The 16,314-nt window shown below is 54.7% G+C and overlaps 11 protein-coding genes across 11 annotated transcripts; 3 read left to right on the top strand and 8 right to left on the bottom strand.

Moving 5' to 3' along the window:
• Positions 1–5,927: 5,927 nt before the first annotated feature.
• On the bottom strand, positions 5,928–6,287 carry LOC145758892 (histone H2B.1-like). Its single transcript, XM_082572579.1, has one exon. The coding sequence runs from the start codon at positions 6,285–6,287 to the stop codon at positions 5,928–5,930; it is 360 nt and encodes a 119-aa protein (XP_082428705.1).
• Positions 6,288–6,771: 484 nt separating this feature from the next.
• On the top strand, positions 6,772–7,155 carry LOC145760427 (histone H2A). The gene has a single exon (XM_082574315.1). The coding sequence runs from the start codon at positions 6,772–6,774 to the stop codon at positions 7,153–7,155; it is 384 nt and encodes a 127-aa protein (XP_082430441.1).
• A 522-nt stretch (positions 7,156–7,677) lies between these two features.
• Positions 7,678–8,733, bottom strand: LOC145760192 (uncharacterized). The gene is made up of 2 exons (XM_082574070.1): positions 8,120–8,733; positions 7,678–8,044 (listed from the first exon to the last, which is right to left on the bottom strand). The coding sequence occupies exons 1-2, from the start codon at positions 8,731–8,733 to the stop codon at positions 7,678–7,680; spliced, it is 981 nt and encodes a 326-aa protein (XP_082430196.1).
• A 720-nt stretch (positions 8,734–9,453) lies between these two features.
• On the bottom strand, positions 9,454–9,813 carry LOC145760562 (histone H2B.1-like). The gene has a single exon (XM_082574481.1). It carries the CDS (start codon positions 9,811–9,813, stop codon positions 9,454–9,456), a length of 360 nt encoding a protein of 119 aa, XP_082430607.1.
• Positions 9,814–10,297: 484 nt separating this feature from the next.
• Positions 10,298–10,681, top strand: LOC145760424 (histone H2A). Its single transcript, XM_082574310.1, has one exon. The coding sequence runs from the start codon at positions 10,298–10,300 to the stop codon at positions 10,679–10,681; it is 384 nt and encodes a 127-aa protein (XP_082430436.1).
• A 522-nt stretch (positions 10,682–11,203) lies between these two features.
• Positions 11,204–11,614, bottom strand: LOC145759097 (histone H3). The gene has a single exon (XM_082572838.1). It carries the CDS (start codon positions 11,612–11,614, stop codon positions 11,204–11,206), a length of 411 nt encoding a protein of 136 aa, XP_082428964.1.
• Positions 11,615–11,934: 320 nt separating this feature from the next.
• Positions 11,935–12,246, bottom strand: LOC145759292 (histone H4). The gene has a single exon (XM_082573089.1). It carries the CDS (start codon positions 12,244–12,246, stop codon positions 11,935–11,937), a length of 312 nt encoding a protein of 103 aa, XP_082429215.1.
• Positions 12,247–12,607: 361 nt separating this feature from the next.
• LOC145760191 (uncharacterized) lies at positions 12,608–13,225 on the bottom strand. The gene has a single exon (XM_082574069.1). The coding sequence runs from the start codon at positions 13,223–13,225 to the stop codon at positions 12,608–12,610; it is 618 nt and encodes a 205-aa protein (XP_082430195.1).
• Positions 13,226–13,945: 720 nt separating this feature from the next.
• On the bottom strand, positions 13,946–14,305 carry LOC145760429 (histone H2B.1-like). Its single transcript, XM_082574317.1, has one exon. The coding sequence runs from the start codon at positions 14,303–14,305 to the stop codon at positions 13,946–13,948; it is 360 nt and encodes a 119-aa protein (XP_082430443.1).
• A 484-nt stretch (positions 14,306–14,789) lies between these two features.
• Positions 14,790–15,173, top strand: LOC145760425 (histone H2A). The gene has a single exon (XM_082574313.1). It carries the CDS (start codon positions 14,790–14,792, stop codon positions 15,171–15,173), a length of 384 nt encoding a protein of 127 aa, XP_082430439.1.
• Positions 15,174–15,695: 522 nt separating this feature from the next.
• On the bottom strand, positions 15,696–16,106 carry LOC145759098 (histone H3). Its single transcript, XM_082572840.1, has one exon. It carries the CDS (start codon positions 16,104–16,106, stop codon positions 15,696–15,698), a length of 411 nt encoding a protein of 136 aa, XP_082428966.1.
• Positions 16,107–16,314: the final 208 nt, after the last annotated feature.

Here is a 16,314-nt window from a genome sequence, read left to right as displayed (position 1 = left end):
TCAAAATAACAATAGTAAATGTTCACGGCGTTTACATGCATATAGTTAAAGTAAAAAATTGAAAACATTGAAAGGATTAGTAAGGAGAAAATAGGTTTATTTTGGCAGTGTTATGTACGTTAATTTTTAGGTTATTGCTGTGTGGTAGTGGTGTTCTGTTGTCTGTATTACTTGTACTAATTCGGCTATTTGGCTAATGTATATCGGGTATGGCTTATTTGTTTCAAAGTGGAGTCTGGATTGTATGGATTGAATATAGGAAGCGATTAATTTTTTTTGTGAGAAGGTATGTTTTTCATAGACTATTTTATTCCTGTATTGCCAAATTTTATGGTGGAGTGTTGATATTAGTAGTACGTATTGGTCTAGGTTTACTATTGAAATTGTTGAAGGTGGGCTTAAGTTCATATGGTCGGAATTTTGAAATATGTTATGGTCATGTCCAGTGAGTTTTGTAAAAATGTTGTTGGTATAAGTGAGAAGGGGAGAAATTTTGTTGCATTTGTGGAGTAAGTGGATTGACGTTTCATATGCGTTTGTATTGCAGAGAGGGCAGTTTGAATTATTGTCTAGGAGATTGGGTAAGAAAGTTGATCTGGTGGAAAGTACATTTTGAGTAATTTTATAATTTATAGTTTTTAGGTTGTTTGAGAGAATGTTATTGTGTATGTTCGGCCATACAGTGGTGTTGTCTTGTTTAGGTTGGTTGTTCAGGGTTTTGTAAAGTTTTGAGATTGAGTTTAATTGGAGGTGCTTTGGGGTTAATTTGTAATTGTTAATGATGTCGATGTAGTGTTTATAAAGTGGTGTAAGTATGTCGGCGTGTGGAATCGAATTTAGATAAGGCATTTCATACGTTTTGGAGAGGAGGAGTCCGATATTATATTCGATTGTTAAGTCTTGCGGAGATGGAGGAGTACTGTTTTTACGAAAATTAAAGTGGGAGAATATTGGTTTGAGAAAGAAAAGGTCCGAGTAAAGCCTTATATTGGGGAAATTGTAGCCCCCGTTAGTTCGAGTAAGTGCCAGGGTTTCCAGCTGTAATTGATTTTGATTTTTAAGGGCGTATCTTAAGATTATGTTGGAGATGGTGATTTGTTTTGTTTTTGGCATTGGGTAGACTGATGCAAAATTTATAATATGTGGCAGGAGCTTTGTTTTGGAAAGTACAGCTTTGTGGTCTAGTGTCGAAAATATTTTTCTTAGACATTTTTCTTCGTCGGATATCTTTTGGCATATGTGGTTCCAATGTTGCGTTATAAATTTAGGTTTTCCAATTGGGATGTTAAGTGGAGTTATTACAGAATTAGTCCAAGTGATATTTTGAGGTAGGTTTATTACAGCAGTGGGTGGGTTGATAAGCAGTGCTTTGGTTTTTTCGTGATTGAGTTTCAGTCCGGAGGCATTTGAAAAAAGTTGAAGAGTTGATAGGGCAGCGTGGATGGACCGGGGGGTGGTAAGGGTCAGGGTTATGTCGTCGGCATACGCGACCGTTTTGATGGTATGTCGGCTTGTAAGTCGTACTCCGATGACATCTTGTTGATGTTGCATGTACAGGAGTAGCGGTTCTAGAGCAAGAGTAAACAAGTGTAGGCTTAGGGGACATCCTTGTCTGACACCGTTTCGAATCGGGACGGGGGATGTTGGATGTTTATTTATGTATATAGTGGAGAAAATGTCTGAGTGTAAAGTGTCGATTAGTTTAATGAATTTTTGAGGAAAATTGAAGTGTTGTAGAGTTTGCGACAGGAAAGAATGACTGATGGAGTCGAAAGCCTTGGCAAAGTCGAGTGAAAGCATGTAGCCTGTTACTTTATTGTAAGACAATTTATGGTAGATGTCTCTCAGTAGCAGGCTTGCACCTACAACTGAGAGGCCTGGTTGAGCAAATTGGGTTCCACTGAGTAAAAATGGTGTTATGAGTTTTATCCGGTTGGCTAATATTTTGTTAAACAATTTAAGGTCTGAATTTAGTAAAGAGATGGGGCGGTAATTTTTTATCTCAGATTTGGAGCTTTTTTTGTGAATAAGGGTAATTTTTCCAGTTTTGAAATTTGCTGGGATTAATCCAGTTTCAAGAAAATGGTTGAACAGTTTTAGCAGAGGTGGAAGCAAGGCTTCCTGTTGGGAGATAAACAATTCGTTAGAAAGACCATCAGGGCCTGGGGCTTTGTTTTTAGTAAGGCTTTTAATTGTTGTCAGAATTTCTGCTTTTGTTATCGGCTTGGTTAAGAGATCTGATTGGTCTGTTGTTAATTGTGGAAATTGTTGGTTAAAAAAGGGGTGGGTGTTTACTAAAGTTGGTGGCTTGTAAATATTTTTATAGTAGTTGAAAGTTATGTCTAGGAGTTCACGGGTTTTTGTAAAGGGCAGAAGATGGTCGTCGTATAGTTCGAGGATTTCCGTGGGCTCGGTTTTTGATTTCAAAAGGGAATATATGTAGCTGTCCGGGGCGTTGGTATATGTTGTGGAAAGTATTGTTTGCAGAATTTTGTTTTTGGTATGAGATCTGTGTAAATTGTACAGTTGTTTTTTAAGGTTGAAATATTTCTGGGTCAATTGTTGATTTAGATTTCCTTGTAAGTTTAATTTTGCCTCTTCAAGTTGTAGTTCTAGTTTATTTCTCATATCGGTAAAATTATTTGAGTGCTTTTTGGCGAATTTGATATTGGCATTTTTTATAAAACTCTTAATTTTAGTCCACGTATTTGTTATTTCTGTTGTGTTGTCGTTCAGGTGTGGTATGGTATGTGATATGTAATGTGTAAAAGATGGGTCCAGATAGATTTTGATGTTATTTCGCCAAGTGCCTTGGCCCTTGTTTGTTTTTTGTGCTGAGCTGAGAGTTAGATCTGCTGTGACAAAATCATGGTCGGAAAGGCAGCATGGTATTATGTTGTGGGATATTGTTTTAATTTGGTTTGATGTATATATTCTATCTATTCTTGATTGACTGGTTAAACTGGTATACGTATATTGTTTTATTTTTGGTTGGAGTTTCCTTAATGCATCAGCTATAGAAAGGGTTTCGCAAAATCGAAAGAACGAATGATTGTTAGTTTTGTTGATAATTGGTGGGTTGAGATCGAGTTTGAAGTTTTCAATGTTATTAAAATCACCAGCTACAATTGTGGGGTATTGCGATGAAACCAGGTGAAAGATAGAGTTAAAATAGTTGGTATTTTCAGTCAAGTTTTTGTAATGACCGGAGCAAGGTGCATAAATGTTGACTATGTGAAAGGTGTGGGTATACGTATCTATATCGATACTTATTGTGCGGCCGTCTGGAGTAAGATTAACGTTTTTGGCTATTAAATTATTTGTGTTTATTAGAATTGCAACGCCCCCACGAGCGATGGTAGATGTGGGGGAGGAGGAGAAAAAGGATTTGCCAGCCTTCCATTCGTTGGACCAGAGCTGTTCAAGATGGTGGTGGGAGTGAGTTTCCTGCAGTAGTATTATGGAATTTTGGGTCTGAGAAAGGCTGGCAAAAAGGGCTTGGCGTTTTACGGGGTCGCCAAGCCCGTTGCAGTTCAAGGAGGTAATTTTTAACATCGACGTCATCCAGGTGTGTATTTAAAAAAGATTATTTTCGATTTATGGAAAGTAGGTAGGTAAGGTTTTGGTAATTTGTTGTTGTGTAAAATTGGGTTTATTTTGTGCCTTTGGTTGTGAAATTTAGCGTTGGTTTGATTTTTGCGATTATGGGTTGGTTTTAACTGTGGGTTCCAGGTGTTAAGCATATTATACATAAAACGAATGAAAGCAATATAAATTAGAAAAATCAATATATTAAAGTTTAAGGTTACGAGAAATGTTAAAAAGGTACCGTTTGGTTTGCTTGGGGTCCTTCCGGGGTGGAGTCTTGATCGTCGGATGAGGTTGAACATTCTAATGTGAGATTATGTTCATGATGGTATTGTTCTATGGTTCTTCTTTCTTCGTCGGTTATAAATACACAAGAGTCTATGGTTGTTAGTTTTGATGTTGATAGTTGGTGAGATGGTGTAGAATGGTGAAAGAGTGGTCGTTTAGGCGGCGGTCCGGAGGCTTGAGAAGATCCACTGCTGATCATTGATTGCTCAGCTTGGTGTGGTTTTACGGGTTGGTTGTTGTTTTCTTTCACGATTTTTTGTTGTGGTGTGTTGACTTTATTCGATGCTTGTTGTTGGGTGTCTGCATTTTGTGGTACTTTTGGGGTTCTTTGTCCAAAATAGTAAACTGGAAAGTGGTAGCCTTGAATTTTGAAAAATGTAGGGATTTTTACTTGCTTTAGGAGGTCACCGTTTACATAAAAGAAACGTTTTCCTGTAAGGATACCGTTTGGGTCTCGTTGTCTATGCACCTTTGTAACTGGCAGATTGTAAGTTTGTAAAAAAATTTCTATAATCGGTTCATCTGTGTATCGGCCTGGTATATCTTGCACCGTTATGGGTACGAAGTCCTGTTTCCAGAGCTTGCAGTAGCTGACATTTTGCCACGTTTTATTATCAATTAAGTTGTTGACATTGGCTTCCAGTTTTTTAGCATTTTGCCTGTTGTTCATTGTGATAATAGCTAGGCCGTTGAATTTGCAGAATAGACTTTCAAGATGTGTGGGTTCAAATTTTAGGTTTTTAATTTCGTTGATAAGCCAATTTCGAGGTCTCATTTCAGTGAATTTTATCAACACATCTGTTTCGTGGTCACAGACGAATTGGTTTTGGTTTGGAACGGTTGAAGGTTTTGTTGTAATTTGGGCGTAAGTTGGTTGATTGTTGGCGGTTTTTGATGTTGAAGGATAGTTTTCTTCATTATTTTTTGGGGGAGGGGTTTCATTGTTGATGTAGTGGTATTGGGTTTGGTTGTCGTAGGTTTTTTGAGAATGTTTTGTTCTTGGTGGTATTACAGGCCTAGTTGGAGTATGGGTTGGAGTTGGGTTAAGCGGTGAAGTGTTTAGGGTATCTGCTACTGCTTGGTTGTTTTTCGCAGCATTTCTGTTTCTTTTCGCCATTTTGGCAGTGGGGATGTATAATCTGGGTTGAGGGGTCTTCAGAAAAATATACTCCTATTTGTGGTGCTTGTTTTTTTTCAGAAATTAAGTAGTAATCCAAAGATTCTGTAGAACTCTTTGTTAACTTTCACTGAACTAAGACTGACAGACAAAAATCGGGCAGAACTTCGCGATCTAATTATATGCTGCTTTTCTTCGTCTGTTGGGCTGTCATGTTGGTTGGTCTTCGTTCGATTTCGCTTTTCGCTATGAAAGCCCGGCCACTGCTATGACGCGTTATAAATAGCTCGCTGTCGAACCGAAACGAAACGACGCGAACGGAGCGATCGGCCTGGCGGCGGCTTTTGCTGGCGAATCTGTGCTAAGGCGCGAGCACGTTTCTTGCTGCGGCGCGGCCGCGCGACCTCGGACGGAGCTCGGCAGCGGCTCGAAACGAGCGTCTTCGGCCGCCGCAGCCCCCCGTCGCGTCGCCGTGCGCGTGGTGGCCGAGCTTCGCTCGCGGTCGGTCGCCGAACCTCGGCAAAACGCTGCCGGGCCGCGTTTTGGCGAGTTTGCTCGCCTCGTTCGGCCCGTTCGGCGAGCGACGGGCCCGCGCCGCCGCCTTTCGTCGCCTTGGCGCCTCGCAGGAACCGCGGCGCGCCCAAGGGCGCAGGTCTGGCCGTCGTGGGGCGTAGCCGTCCCGTCGTTTTGCGAGCTCGCGCGGCCGCCGAAAGCACTCGAGCGACCGGGGCCCGAGCGAAATTTCGATCTTCTCGCCGCTATTTGCGAACGAGCGAACAACAACAACAACAACTTTGTCTGATAATAAAAATATTAATAAACGTGTTTTTCGATGGGGCCCGCGAACGGGCGTGGTGGCTTTTCTCTTTCGAGCACGAGGGGTGGCTCTGAAAAGAGCCGTTTCGCTGTTTTTTTTTTCGTCGTCGTCGAAAAACTACTTCGAGCTGGTGTATTTGGTCACGGCCTTGGTGCCCTCCGACACGGCGTGCTTGGCCAGTTCGCCGGGCAAGAGCAGTCGCACGGCGGTCTGGATTTCGCGGCTGCTGATCGTGTGCCGCTTGTTGTAGGTTGCCAGGCGCGAGCCCTCGGACGCGATTCGCTCGAAGATGTCGTTCACGAACGAGTTCATGATGCTCATCGCCTTGCTGGAGATGCCGGTGTCGGGGTGCACCTGCTTGAGCACCTTGTAAATGTAGATGCTGAAGCTCTCCTTTCGGCGGGCGCGTCGCTTCTTTTTGTTTTCGGCCGGCGCGGCCTTCTTGACTGCCTTCTTCGTGCCTTTTGATGCTGCCATCGTGTTGTCGCGGTTGTGGTGGGTTTGCGAGCTGAGTGTGGCGGCTGGTCGGCGCGCTCGCTTTTAAAGCCGCCGCTATGCAAATGAGCACTCGAAGCGCCGGCCAATCGCAGGCGCGCGAGCCGTTCGAGCGACTCGGCAACGGCCAATCGGCGTTCCGCCGCCTTCGCCACGGGGGGCTTTCCCTTATGCAAATTGGCCATCGAAACGGGCGCCAATCGCAGTCTAGCGAGTTGCGGCGCTCGCCACGCGATTGGTCGACGCGCGCGCTAACTGCAGCGCATACGAAACAACGGGGGGCTTTCCCTTATGCAAATTGGCCATCGAAACGGGCACCAATCGCAGTCGAGCGAGTTGCGGCGCGCGCCGCGCGATTGGTCGACGACCGGTCGGCGCGCGCAAAACTGCAGCATATATAAAGCGACTCGAGCGGCGACGGCCTCACAGTCTTACTTTGAAGCACCAACCGCAACTACGAATCAACATGTCAGGACGAGGTAAAGGAAACGCCGGAGGCAAAGCGAAGGCAAAGCCGAAGAGCCGCTCGTCGCGCGCGGGCCTGCAGTTCCCCGTCGGCCGCGTGCATCGACTTCTCCGCCAGGGTCACTACTCGGAGCGCGTCGGCGCCGGCGCGCCTGTCTACATGGCCGCCGTGCTCGAGTACTTGAGCGCCGAGGTGTTGGAATTGGCCGGCAACGCCGCGCGAGACAACAAGAAAACCCGAATCATCCCGCGCCACTTGCAGCTGGCCATTCGCAACGACGAGGAACTCAACAAGCTGCTCGGCGGCGTCACGATCGCTCAGGGCGGCGTGCTGCCCAACATCCAGGCCGTGCTTTTGCCCAAAAAGACCTCGAAGAAGGCCTGAGCAACGACGACGGCGCGAACGAAAAAACTCGAAACGGCTCTTTTCAGAGCCACCCGAACAGAATTGCAGAGAGATGCCCGGACTTCGAATGTTTTCGTCGTCATTTTGCGCCGCGCCCTCGTTGCCAATTTTCGGCAAACACACGTGCGCGAACCAACCGCCGCTCCTCGCTGTGTCGCAGCCAGTGGGGGGTTTCCCTCTTTTTTCGCGACCTGCTAGCTTTCTCGAAACGAGGCCGAGAGCGCGAGTCGCTTCGGCGGCAAAAGAACGTCGCGCTGGCCGATCGGCGCGCCTCTTTCTCTCTTGCCTGTCGCAGCCAGTGGGGGGTTTCCCTCTTTTGCCCGACCGGCTAGCTTTCTCGAAACGAGGCCGAGAGCGCGGGTCGCTTCGGCGGCAAAAGAACGTCGCACGGCCGGTCGGCCAATCGCGCGGCGCCGGCCGACGTTACTCGGAACTCTTTCTTGTTGAACGGGTGGCTCTGAAAAGAGCCGTTTGTGTGGTGCGGCACGCTGCTGCGTTCGCCTAGGCCCTCTCGCCTCGAATTCGCCTGGCCAGCTGGATGTCTTTCGGCATGATGGTCACGCGCTTGGCGTGGATCGCGCACAAGTTGGTGTCCTCGAACAGACCGACGAGGTAAGCTTCGCTGGCCTCCTTCAGGGCCATCACGGCGCTGCCCTGAAAGCGGAGGTCGGTCTTGAAGTCCTGCGCGATTTCGCGCACGAGTCGCTGGAAGGGCAGCTTGCGAATGAGCAGCTCGGTCGACTTCTGGTAACGCCTGATCTCGCGCAGCGCGACTGTCCCCGGTCGATAACGGTGGGGCTTCTTGACGCCGCCCGTGGCCGGCGCACTTTTGCGGGCGGCGGGCCACGCAGGCGGGAATCTCTCTCGACTGAAACAACGGGTGGCCCTGAAAAGAGCCGTTGTGTGAGGGCGCGCCAGACGGGCGCAACGCCGCGCCGGCTACTTCTTGCTGGCCTTTTTCGCCGTCGTCGACTTTTTCGCGGCGACCTTCTTCACGGCGGGCTTCTTCGGCTTCGGCTTGGCGGCCGCGAGCTTCTTGGCCGCCGTCGTGGCCTTTTTCGCGGCGGGCTTCTTGGCTGCCTTTTTCGGCGTGGCCTTCTTCGAGGCGGCGGGCGCCGACTTCTTGGCCGCGGCCCGCTTGTTTTTGGACGGCGTGCCGGTCTTCTTCTGGCCGGCCGCGGGCTTCTTCTTCTTCGCTGCTGCGGCGGCGGCCGGCTTTTTAGCGGCGGCGGCGGCGGCGGCGGGCTTCTTCTTCTTCTCGGCGACGGGAAGCTTGAAAGAGCCGGACGCGCCCGTGCCCTTGGTCTGCGCGAGAGTCTTGTCGGCGGTCATTCGCTTGACGGCGGCGGTGACGTTGCGGCTGGCCGTGCCGTCCTTTACGTCGTAGTTGCTCCGTATGTAGCTGACGATGGCCTGGCGAGACGTGCCGCGTTTGTTCTTGGTCGCGGCCACGGCGGCGGCGACCATGACCCGGTAGGTGGGGTGCGCCGGCGGCGCGGCCTTCGGCGTCTTCTTGGCTTTGCCGGCGGACTGTTGCTGTTGCTGTTGGGCTGTCATGTTGGTTGGTCTTCGTTCGATTTCGCTTTTCGCTATGAAAGCCCGGCCACTGCTATGACGCGTTATAAATAGCTCGCTGTCGAACCGAAACGAAACGACGCGAACGGAGCGATCGGCCTGGCGGCGGCTTTTGCTGGCGAATCTGTGCTAAGGCGCGAGCACGTTTCTTGCTGCGGCGCGGCCGCGCGACCTCGGACGGAGCTCGGCAGCGGCTCGAAACGAGCGTCTTCGGCCGCCGCAGCCCCCCGTCGCGTCGCCGTGCGCGTGGTGGCCGAGCTTCGCTCGCGGTCGGTCGCCGAACCTCGGCAAAACGCTGCCGGGCCGCGTTTTGGCGAGTTTGCTCGCCTCGTTCGGCCCGTTCGGCGAGCGACGGGCCCGCGCCGCCGCCTTTCGTCGCCTTGGCGCCTCGCAGGAACCGCGGCGCGCCCAAGGGCGCAGGTCTGGCCGTCGTGGGGCGTAGCCGTCCCGTCGTTTTGCGAGCTCGCGCGGCCGCCGAAAGCACTCGAGCGACCGGGGCCCGAGCGAAATTTCGATCTTCTCGCCGCTATTTGCGAACGAGCGAACAACAACAACAACAACTTTGTCTGATAATAAAAATATTAATAAACGTGTTTTTCGATGGGGCCCGCGAACGGGCGTGGTGGCTTTTCTCTTTCGAGCACGAGGGGTGGCTCTGAAAAGAGCCGTTTCGCTGTTTTTTTTTTCGTCGTCGTCGAAAAACTACTTCGAGCTGGTGTATTTGGTCACGGCCTTGGTGCCCTCCGACACGGCGTGCTTGGCCAGTTCGCCGGGCAAGAGCAGTCGCACGGCGGTCTGGATTTCGCGGCTGCTGATCGTGTGCCGCTTGTTGTAGGTTGCCAGGCGCGAGCCCTCGGACGCGATTCGCTCGAAGATGTCGTTCACGAACGAGTTCATGATGCTCATCGCCTTGCTGGAGATGCCGGTGTCGGGGTGCACCTGCTTGAGCACCTTGTAAATGTAGATGCTGAAGCTCTCCTTTCGGCGGGCGCGTCGCTTCTTTTTGTTTTCGGCCGGCGCGGCCTTCTTGACTGCCTTCTTCGTGCCTTTTGATGCTGCCATCGTGTTGTCGCGGTTGTGGTGGGTTTGCGAGCTGAGTGTGGCGGCTGGTCGGCGCGCTCGCTTTTAAAGCCGCCGCTATGCAAATGAGCACTCGAAGCGCCGGCCAATCGCAGGCGCGCGAGCCGTTCGAGCGACTCGGCAACGGCCAATCGGCGTTCCGCCGCCTTCGCCACGGGGAGCTTTCCCTTATGCAAATTGGCCATCGAAACGGGCGCCAATCGCAGTCTAGCGAGTTGCGGCGCTCGCCACGCGATTGGTCGACGCGCGCGCTAACTGCAGCGCATACGAAACAACGGGGGGCTTTCCCTTATGCAAATTGGCCATCGAAACGGGCACCAATCGCAGTCGAGCGAGTTGCGGCGCGCGCCGCGCGATTGGTCGACGACCGGTCGGCGCGCGCAAAACTGCAGCATATATAAAGCGACTCGAGCGGCGACGGCCTCACAGTCTTACTTTGAAGCACCAACCGCAACTACGAATCAACATGTCAGGACGAGGTAAAGGAAACGCCGGAGGCAAAGCGAAGGCAAAGCCGAAGAGCCGCTCGTCGCGCGCGGGCCTGCAGTTCCCCGTCGGCCGCGTGCATCGACTTCTCCGCCAGGGTCACTACTCGGAGCGCGTCGGCGCCGGCGCGCCTGTCTACATGGCCGCCGTGCTCGAGTACTTGAGCGCCGAGGTGTTGGAATTGGCCGGCAACGCCGCGCGAGACAACAAGAAAACCCGAATCATCCCGCGCCACTTGCAGCTGGCCATTCGCAACGACGAGGAACTCAACAAGCTGCTCGGCGGCGTCACGATCGCTCAGGGCGGCGTGCTGCCCAACATCCAGGCCGTGCTTTTGCCCAAAAAGACCTCGAAGAAGGCCTGAGCAACGACGACGGCGCGAACGAAAAAACTCGAAACGGCTCTTTTCAGAGCCACCCGAACAGAATTGCAGAGAGATGCCCGGACTTCGAATGTTTTCGTCGTCATTTTGCGCCGCGCCCTCGTTGCCAATTTTCGGCAAACACACGTGCGCGAACCAACCGCCGCTCCTCGCTGTGTCGCAGCCAGTGGGGGGTTTCCCTCTTTTTTCGCGACCTGCTAGCTTTCTCGAAACGAGGCCGAGAGCGCGAGTCGCTTCGGCGGCAAAAGAACGTCGCGCTGGCCGATCGGCGCGCCTCTTTCTCTCTTGCCTGTCGCAGCCAGTGGGGGGTTTCCCTCTTTTGCCCGACCGGCTAGCTTTCTCGAAACGAGGCCGAGAGCGCGGGTCGCTTCGGCGGCAAAAGAACGTCGCACGGCCGGTCGGCCAATCGCGCGGCGCCGGCCGACGTTACTCGGAACTCTTTCTTGTTGAACGGGTGGCTCTGAAAAGAGCCGTTTGTGTGGTGCGGCACGCTGCTGCGTTCGCCTAGGCCCTCTCGCCTCGAATTCGCCTGGCCAGCTGGATGTCTTTCGGCATGATGGTCACGCGCTTGGCGTGGATCGCGCACAAGTTGGTGTCCTCGAACAGACCGACGAGGTAAGCTTCGCTGGCCTCCTGCAGGGCCATCACGGCGCTGCCCTGAAAGCGGAGGTCGGTCTTGAAGTCCTGCGCGATTTCGCGCACGAGTCGCTGGAAGGGCAGCTTGCGAATGAGCAGCTCGGTCGACTTCTGGTAACGCCTGATCTCGCGCAGCGCGACTGTCCCCGGTCGATAACGGTGGGGCTTCTTGACGCCGCCCGTGGCCGGCGCACTTTTGCGGGCGGCCTTGGTGGCGAGCTGCTTGCGAGGCGCCTTGCCTCCTGTCGACTTTCGAGCTGTCTGCTTGGTTCTTGCCATTTCTTTGCTTTTTGCTTGGTCTGCTTGTTTACTGCGACGACGTTCCACTGAAACTGATGTCGTCGCTCGGTTCGAAGCGCCTTTTATACTGCCACTGCGTCGCTTGCCGTTGGTCGAAGAATTGGCGCGCCGGCGCGCGGCCAATGAGCGCGCTCCGCTGAGCGCCAATGAAACGGCGCCGAGCGAGGCCGGGAAGGCGAGTCGATTCGGCGGCGAAAAAAACATCGCGCGGCGTGCCGGTCTAAGTAACTCTCTCTTGCGTTAAACGGGTGGCCCTGAAAAGGGCCGATTGTGTTGCTGTCGCCTGCGTGGCCCGCCGCCTAACCGCCGAAGCCGTACAGCGTTCGCCCTTGGCGCTTCAAAGCGTAGACGACGTCGAGCGCGGTTACGGTCTTCCGTTTTGCATGTTCGGTGTAGGTGACCGCGTCGCGAATCACGTTCTCGAGAAAGACCTTGAGCACGCCGCGAGTCTCTTCGTAGATAAGGCCGGAGATTCGTTTGACGCCGCCCCGTCGAGCGAGACGCCTGATCGCGGGCTTCGTGATACCCTGGATGTTGTCGCGCAGAACCTTGCGATGTCGTTTCGCGCCCCCCTTTCCCAAGCCTTTTCCGCCTTTGCCTCGTCCTGACATGTTGCTGATAAGTGAGTGAGTTGTTGTTGCTGCTTCGCTGTCCGCTGAAGAATGTGCTCGACTTCGGCCGGCGCGCGCCTTTATACGGGCCGAGTCGGACGCGAGCGAAACGCGAAAGCGCGCTTTGGCGCATTTTCACCGCCGCGACCAATCGGCGTGCAGCGCGCGCACCCCGCTCGTTTCGTGCTTCGCCGCGGGGCGCCGAACGTCGAAGGGCGGTCGATCGCGAGCGACGCCGCCCGGCCACCTGCCGGCTTCGTAATTACCCCGACCCCGGGAATCTCTCTCGACTGAAACAACGGGTGGCCCTGAAAAGAGCCGTTGTGTGAGGGCGCGCCAGACGGGCGCAACGCCGCGCCGGCTACTTCTTGCTGGCCTTTTTCGCCGTCGTCGACTTTTTCGCGGCGACCTTCTTCACGGCGGGCTTCTTCGGCTTCGGCTTGGCGGCCGCGAGCTTCTTGGCCGCCGTCGTGGCCTTTTTCGCGGCGGGCTTCTTGGCTGCCTTTTTCGGCGTGGCCTTCTTCGAGGCGGCGGGCGCCGACTTCTTGGCCGCGGCCCGCTTGTTTTTGGACGGCGTGCCGGTCTTCTTCTGGCCGGCCGCGGGCTTCTTCTTCTTCGCTGCTGCGGCGGCGGCCGGCTTTTTAGCGGCGGCGGCGGCGGCGGCGGGCTTCTTCTTCTTCTCGGCGACGGGAAGCTTGAAAGAGCCGGACGCGCCCGTGCCCTTGGTCTGCGCGAGAGTCTTGTCGGCGGTCATTCGCTTGACGGCGGCGGTGACGTTGCGGCTGGCCGTGCCGTCCTTTACGTCGTAGTTGCTCCGTATGTAGCTGACGATGGCCTGGCGAGACGTGCCGCGTTTGTTCTTGGTCGCGGCCACGGCGGCGGCGACCATGACCCGGTAGGTGGGGTGCGCCGGCGGCGCGGCCTTCGGCGTCTTCTTGGCTTTGCCGGCGGACTGTTGCTGTTGCTGTTGGGCTGTCATGTTGGTTGGTCTTCGTTCGATTTCGCTTTTCGCTATGAAAGCCCGGCCACTGCTATGACGCGTTATAAATAGCTCGCTGTCGAACCGAAACGAAACGACGCGAACGGAGCGATCGGCCTGGCGGCGGCTTTTGCTGGCGAATCTGTGCTAAGGCGCGAGCACGTTTCTTGCTGCGGCGCGGCCGCGCGACCTCGGACGGAGCTCGGCAGCGGCTCGAAACGAGCGTCTTCGGCCGCCGCAGCCCCCCGTCGCGTCGCCGTGCGCGTGGTGGCCGAGCTTCGCTCGCGGTCGGTCGCCGAACCTCGGCAAAACGCTGCCGGGCCGCGTTTTGGCGAGTTTGCTCGCCTCGTTCGGCCCGTTCGGCGAGCGACGGGCCCGCGCCGCCGCCTTTCGTCGCCTTGGCGCCTCGCAGGAACCGCGGCGCGCCCAAGGGCGCAGGTCTGGCCGTCGTGGGGCGTAGCCGTCCCGTCGTTTTGCGAGCTCGCGCGGCCGCCGAAAGCACTCGAGCGACCGGGGCCCGAGCGAAATTTCGATCTTCTCGCCGCTATTTGCGAACGAGCGAACAACAACAACAACAACTTTGTCTGATAATAAAAATATTAATAAACGTGTTTTTCGATGGGGCCCGCGAACGGGCGTGGTGGCTTTTCTCTTTCGAGCACGAGGGGTGGCTCTGAAAAGAGCCGTTTCGCTGTTTTTTTTTTCGTCGTCGTCGAAAAACTACTTCGAGCTGGTGTATTTGGTCACGGCCTTGGTGCCCTCCGACACGGCGTGCTTGGCCAGTTCGCCGGGCAAGAGCAGTCGCACGGCGGTCTGGATTTCGCGGCTGCTGATCGTGTGCCGCTTGTTGTAGGTTGCCAGGCGCGAGCCCTCGGACGCGATTCGCTCGAAGATGTCGTTCACGAACGAGTTCATGATGCTCATCGCCTTGCTGGAGATGCCGGTGTCGGGGTGCACCTGCTTGAGCACCTTGTAAATGTAGATGCTGAAGCTCTCCTTTCGGCGGGCGCGTCGCTTCTTTTTGTTTTCGGCCGGCGCGGCCTTCTTGACTGCCTTCTTCGTGCCTTTTGATGCTGCCATCGTGTTGTCGCGGTTGTGGTGGGTTTGCGAGCTGAGTGTGGCGGCTGGTCGGCGCGCTCGCTTTTAAAGCCGCCGCTATGCAAATGAGCACTCGAAGCGCCGGCCAATCGCAGGCGCGCGAGCCGTTCGAGCGACTCGGCAACGGCCAATCGGCGTTCCGCCGCCTTCGCCACGGGGAGCTTTCCCTTATGCAAATTGGCCATCGAAACGGGCGCCAATCGCAGTCTAGCGAGTTGCGGCGCTCGCCACGCGATTGGTCGACGCGCGCGCTAACTGCAGCGCATACGAAACAACGGGGGGCTTTCCCTTATGCAAATTGGCCATCGAAACGGGCACCAATCGCAGTCGAGCGAGTTGCGGCGCGCGCCGCGCGATTGGTCGACGACCGGTCGGCGCGCGCAAAACTGCAGCATATATAAAGCGACTCGAGCGGCGACGGCCTCACAGTCTTACTTTGAAGCACCAACCGCAACTACGAATCAACATGTCAGGACGAGGTAAAGGAAACGCCGGAGGCAAAGCGAAGGCAAAGCCGAAGAGCCGCTCGTCGCGCGCGGGCCTGCAGTTCCCCGTCGGCCGCGTGCATCGACTTCTCCGCCAGGGTCACTACTCGGAGCGCGTCGGCGCCGGCGCGCCTGTCTACATGGCCGCCGTGCTCGAGTACTTGAGCGCCGAGGTGTTGGAATTGGCCGGCAACGCCGCGCGAGACAACAAGAAAACCCGAATCATCCCGCGCCACTTGCAGCTGGCCATTCGCAACGACGAGGAACTCAACAAGCTGCTCGGCGGCGTCACGATCGCTCAGGGCGGCGTGCTGCCCAACATCCAGGCCGTGCTTTTGCCCAAAAAGACCTCGAAGAAGGCCTGAGCAACGACGACGGCGCGAACGAAAAAACTCGAAACGGCTCTTTTCAGAGCCACCCGAACAGAATTGCAGAGAGATGCCCGGACTTCGAATGTTTTCGTCGTCATTTTGCGCCGCGCCCTCGTTGCCAATTTTCGGCAAACACACGTGCGCGAACCAACCGCCGCTCCTCGCTGTGTCGCAGCCAGTGGGGGGTTTCCCTCTTTTTTCGCGACCTGCTAGCTTTCTCGAAACGAGGCCGAGAGCGCGAGTCGCTTCGGCGGCAAAAGAACGTCGCGCTGGCCGATCGGCGCGCCTCTTTCTCTCTTGCCTGTCGCAGCCAGTGGGGGGTTTCCCTCTTTTGCCCGACCGGCTAGCTTTCTCGAAACGAGGCCGAGAGCGCGGGTCGCTTCGGCGGCAAAAGAACGTCGCACGGCCGGTCGGCCAATCGCGCGGCGCCGGCCGACGTTACTCGGAACTCTTTCTTGTTGAACGGGTGGCTCTGAAAAGAGCCGTTTGTGTGGTGCGGCACGCTGCTGCGTTCGCCTAGGCCCTCTCGCCTCGAATTCGCCTGGCCAGCTGGATGTCTTTCGGCATGATGGTCACGCGCTTGGCGTGGATCGCGCACAAGTTGGTGTCCTCGAACAGACCGACGAGGTAAGCTTCGCTGGCCTCCTGCAGGGCCATCACGGCGCTGCCCTGAAAGCGGAGGTCGGTCTTGAAGTCCTGCGCGATTTCGCGCACGAGTCGCTGGAAGGGCAGCTTGCGAATGAGCAGCTCGGTCGACTTCTGGTAACGCCTGATCTCGCGCAGCGCGACTGTCCCCGGTCGATAACGGTGGGGCTTCTTGACGCCGCCCGTGGCCGGCGCACTTTTGCGGGCGGCCTTGGTGGCGAGCTGCTTGCGAGGCGCCTTGCCTCCTGTCGACTTTCGAGCTGTCTGCTTGGTTCTTGCCATTTCTTTGCTTTTTGCTTGGTCTGCTTGTTTACTGCGACGACGTTCCACTGAAACTGATGTCGTCGCTCGGTTCGAAGCGCCTTTTATACTGCCACTGCGTCGCTTGCCGTTGGTCGAAGAATTGGCGCGCCGGCGCGCGGCCAATGAGCGCGCTCCGCTGAGCGCCAATGAAACGGCGCCGAGCGAGGCCGGGAAGGCGAGTCGATTC

The sequence above is a fragment of the Corella eumyota genome, chromosome 7 (assembly GCF_963082875.1).
Source record: "Corella eumyota chromosome 7, kaCorEumy4.1, whole genome shotgun sequence".
Classification (NCBI taxonomy): Eukaryota; Metazoa; Chordata; class Ascidiacea; order Phlebobranchia; family Corellidae; genus Corella; species Corella eumyota.
The sequence above is the reverse complement of the archived record's forward strand: the minus strand, read 5'-3'. Positions and strand labels throughout refer to the sequence as shown.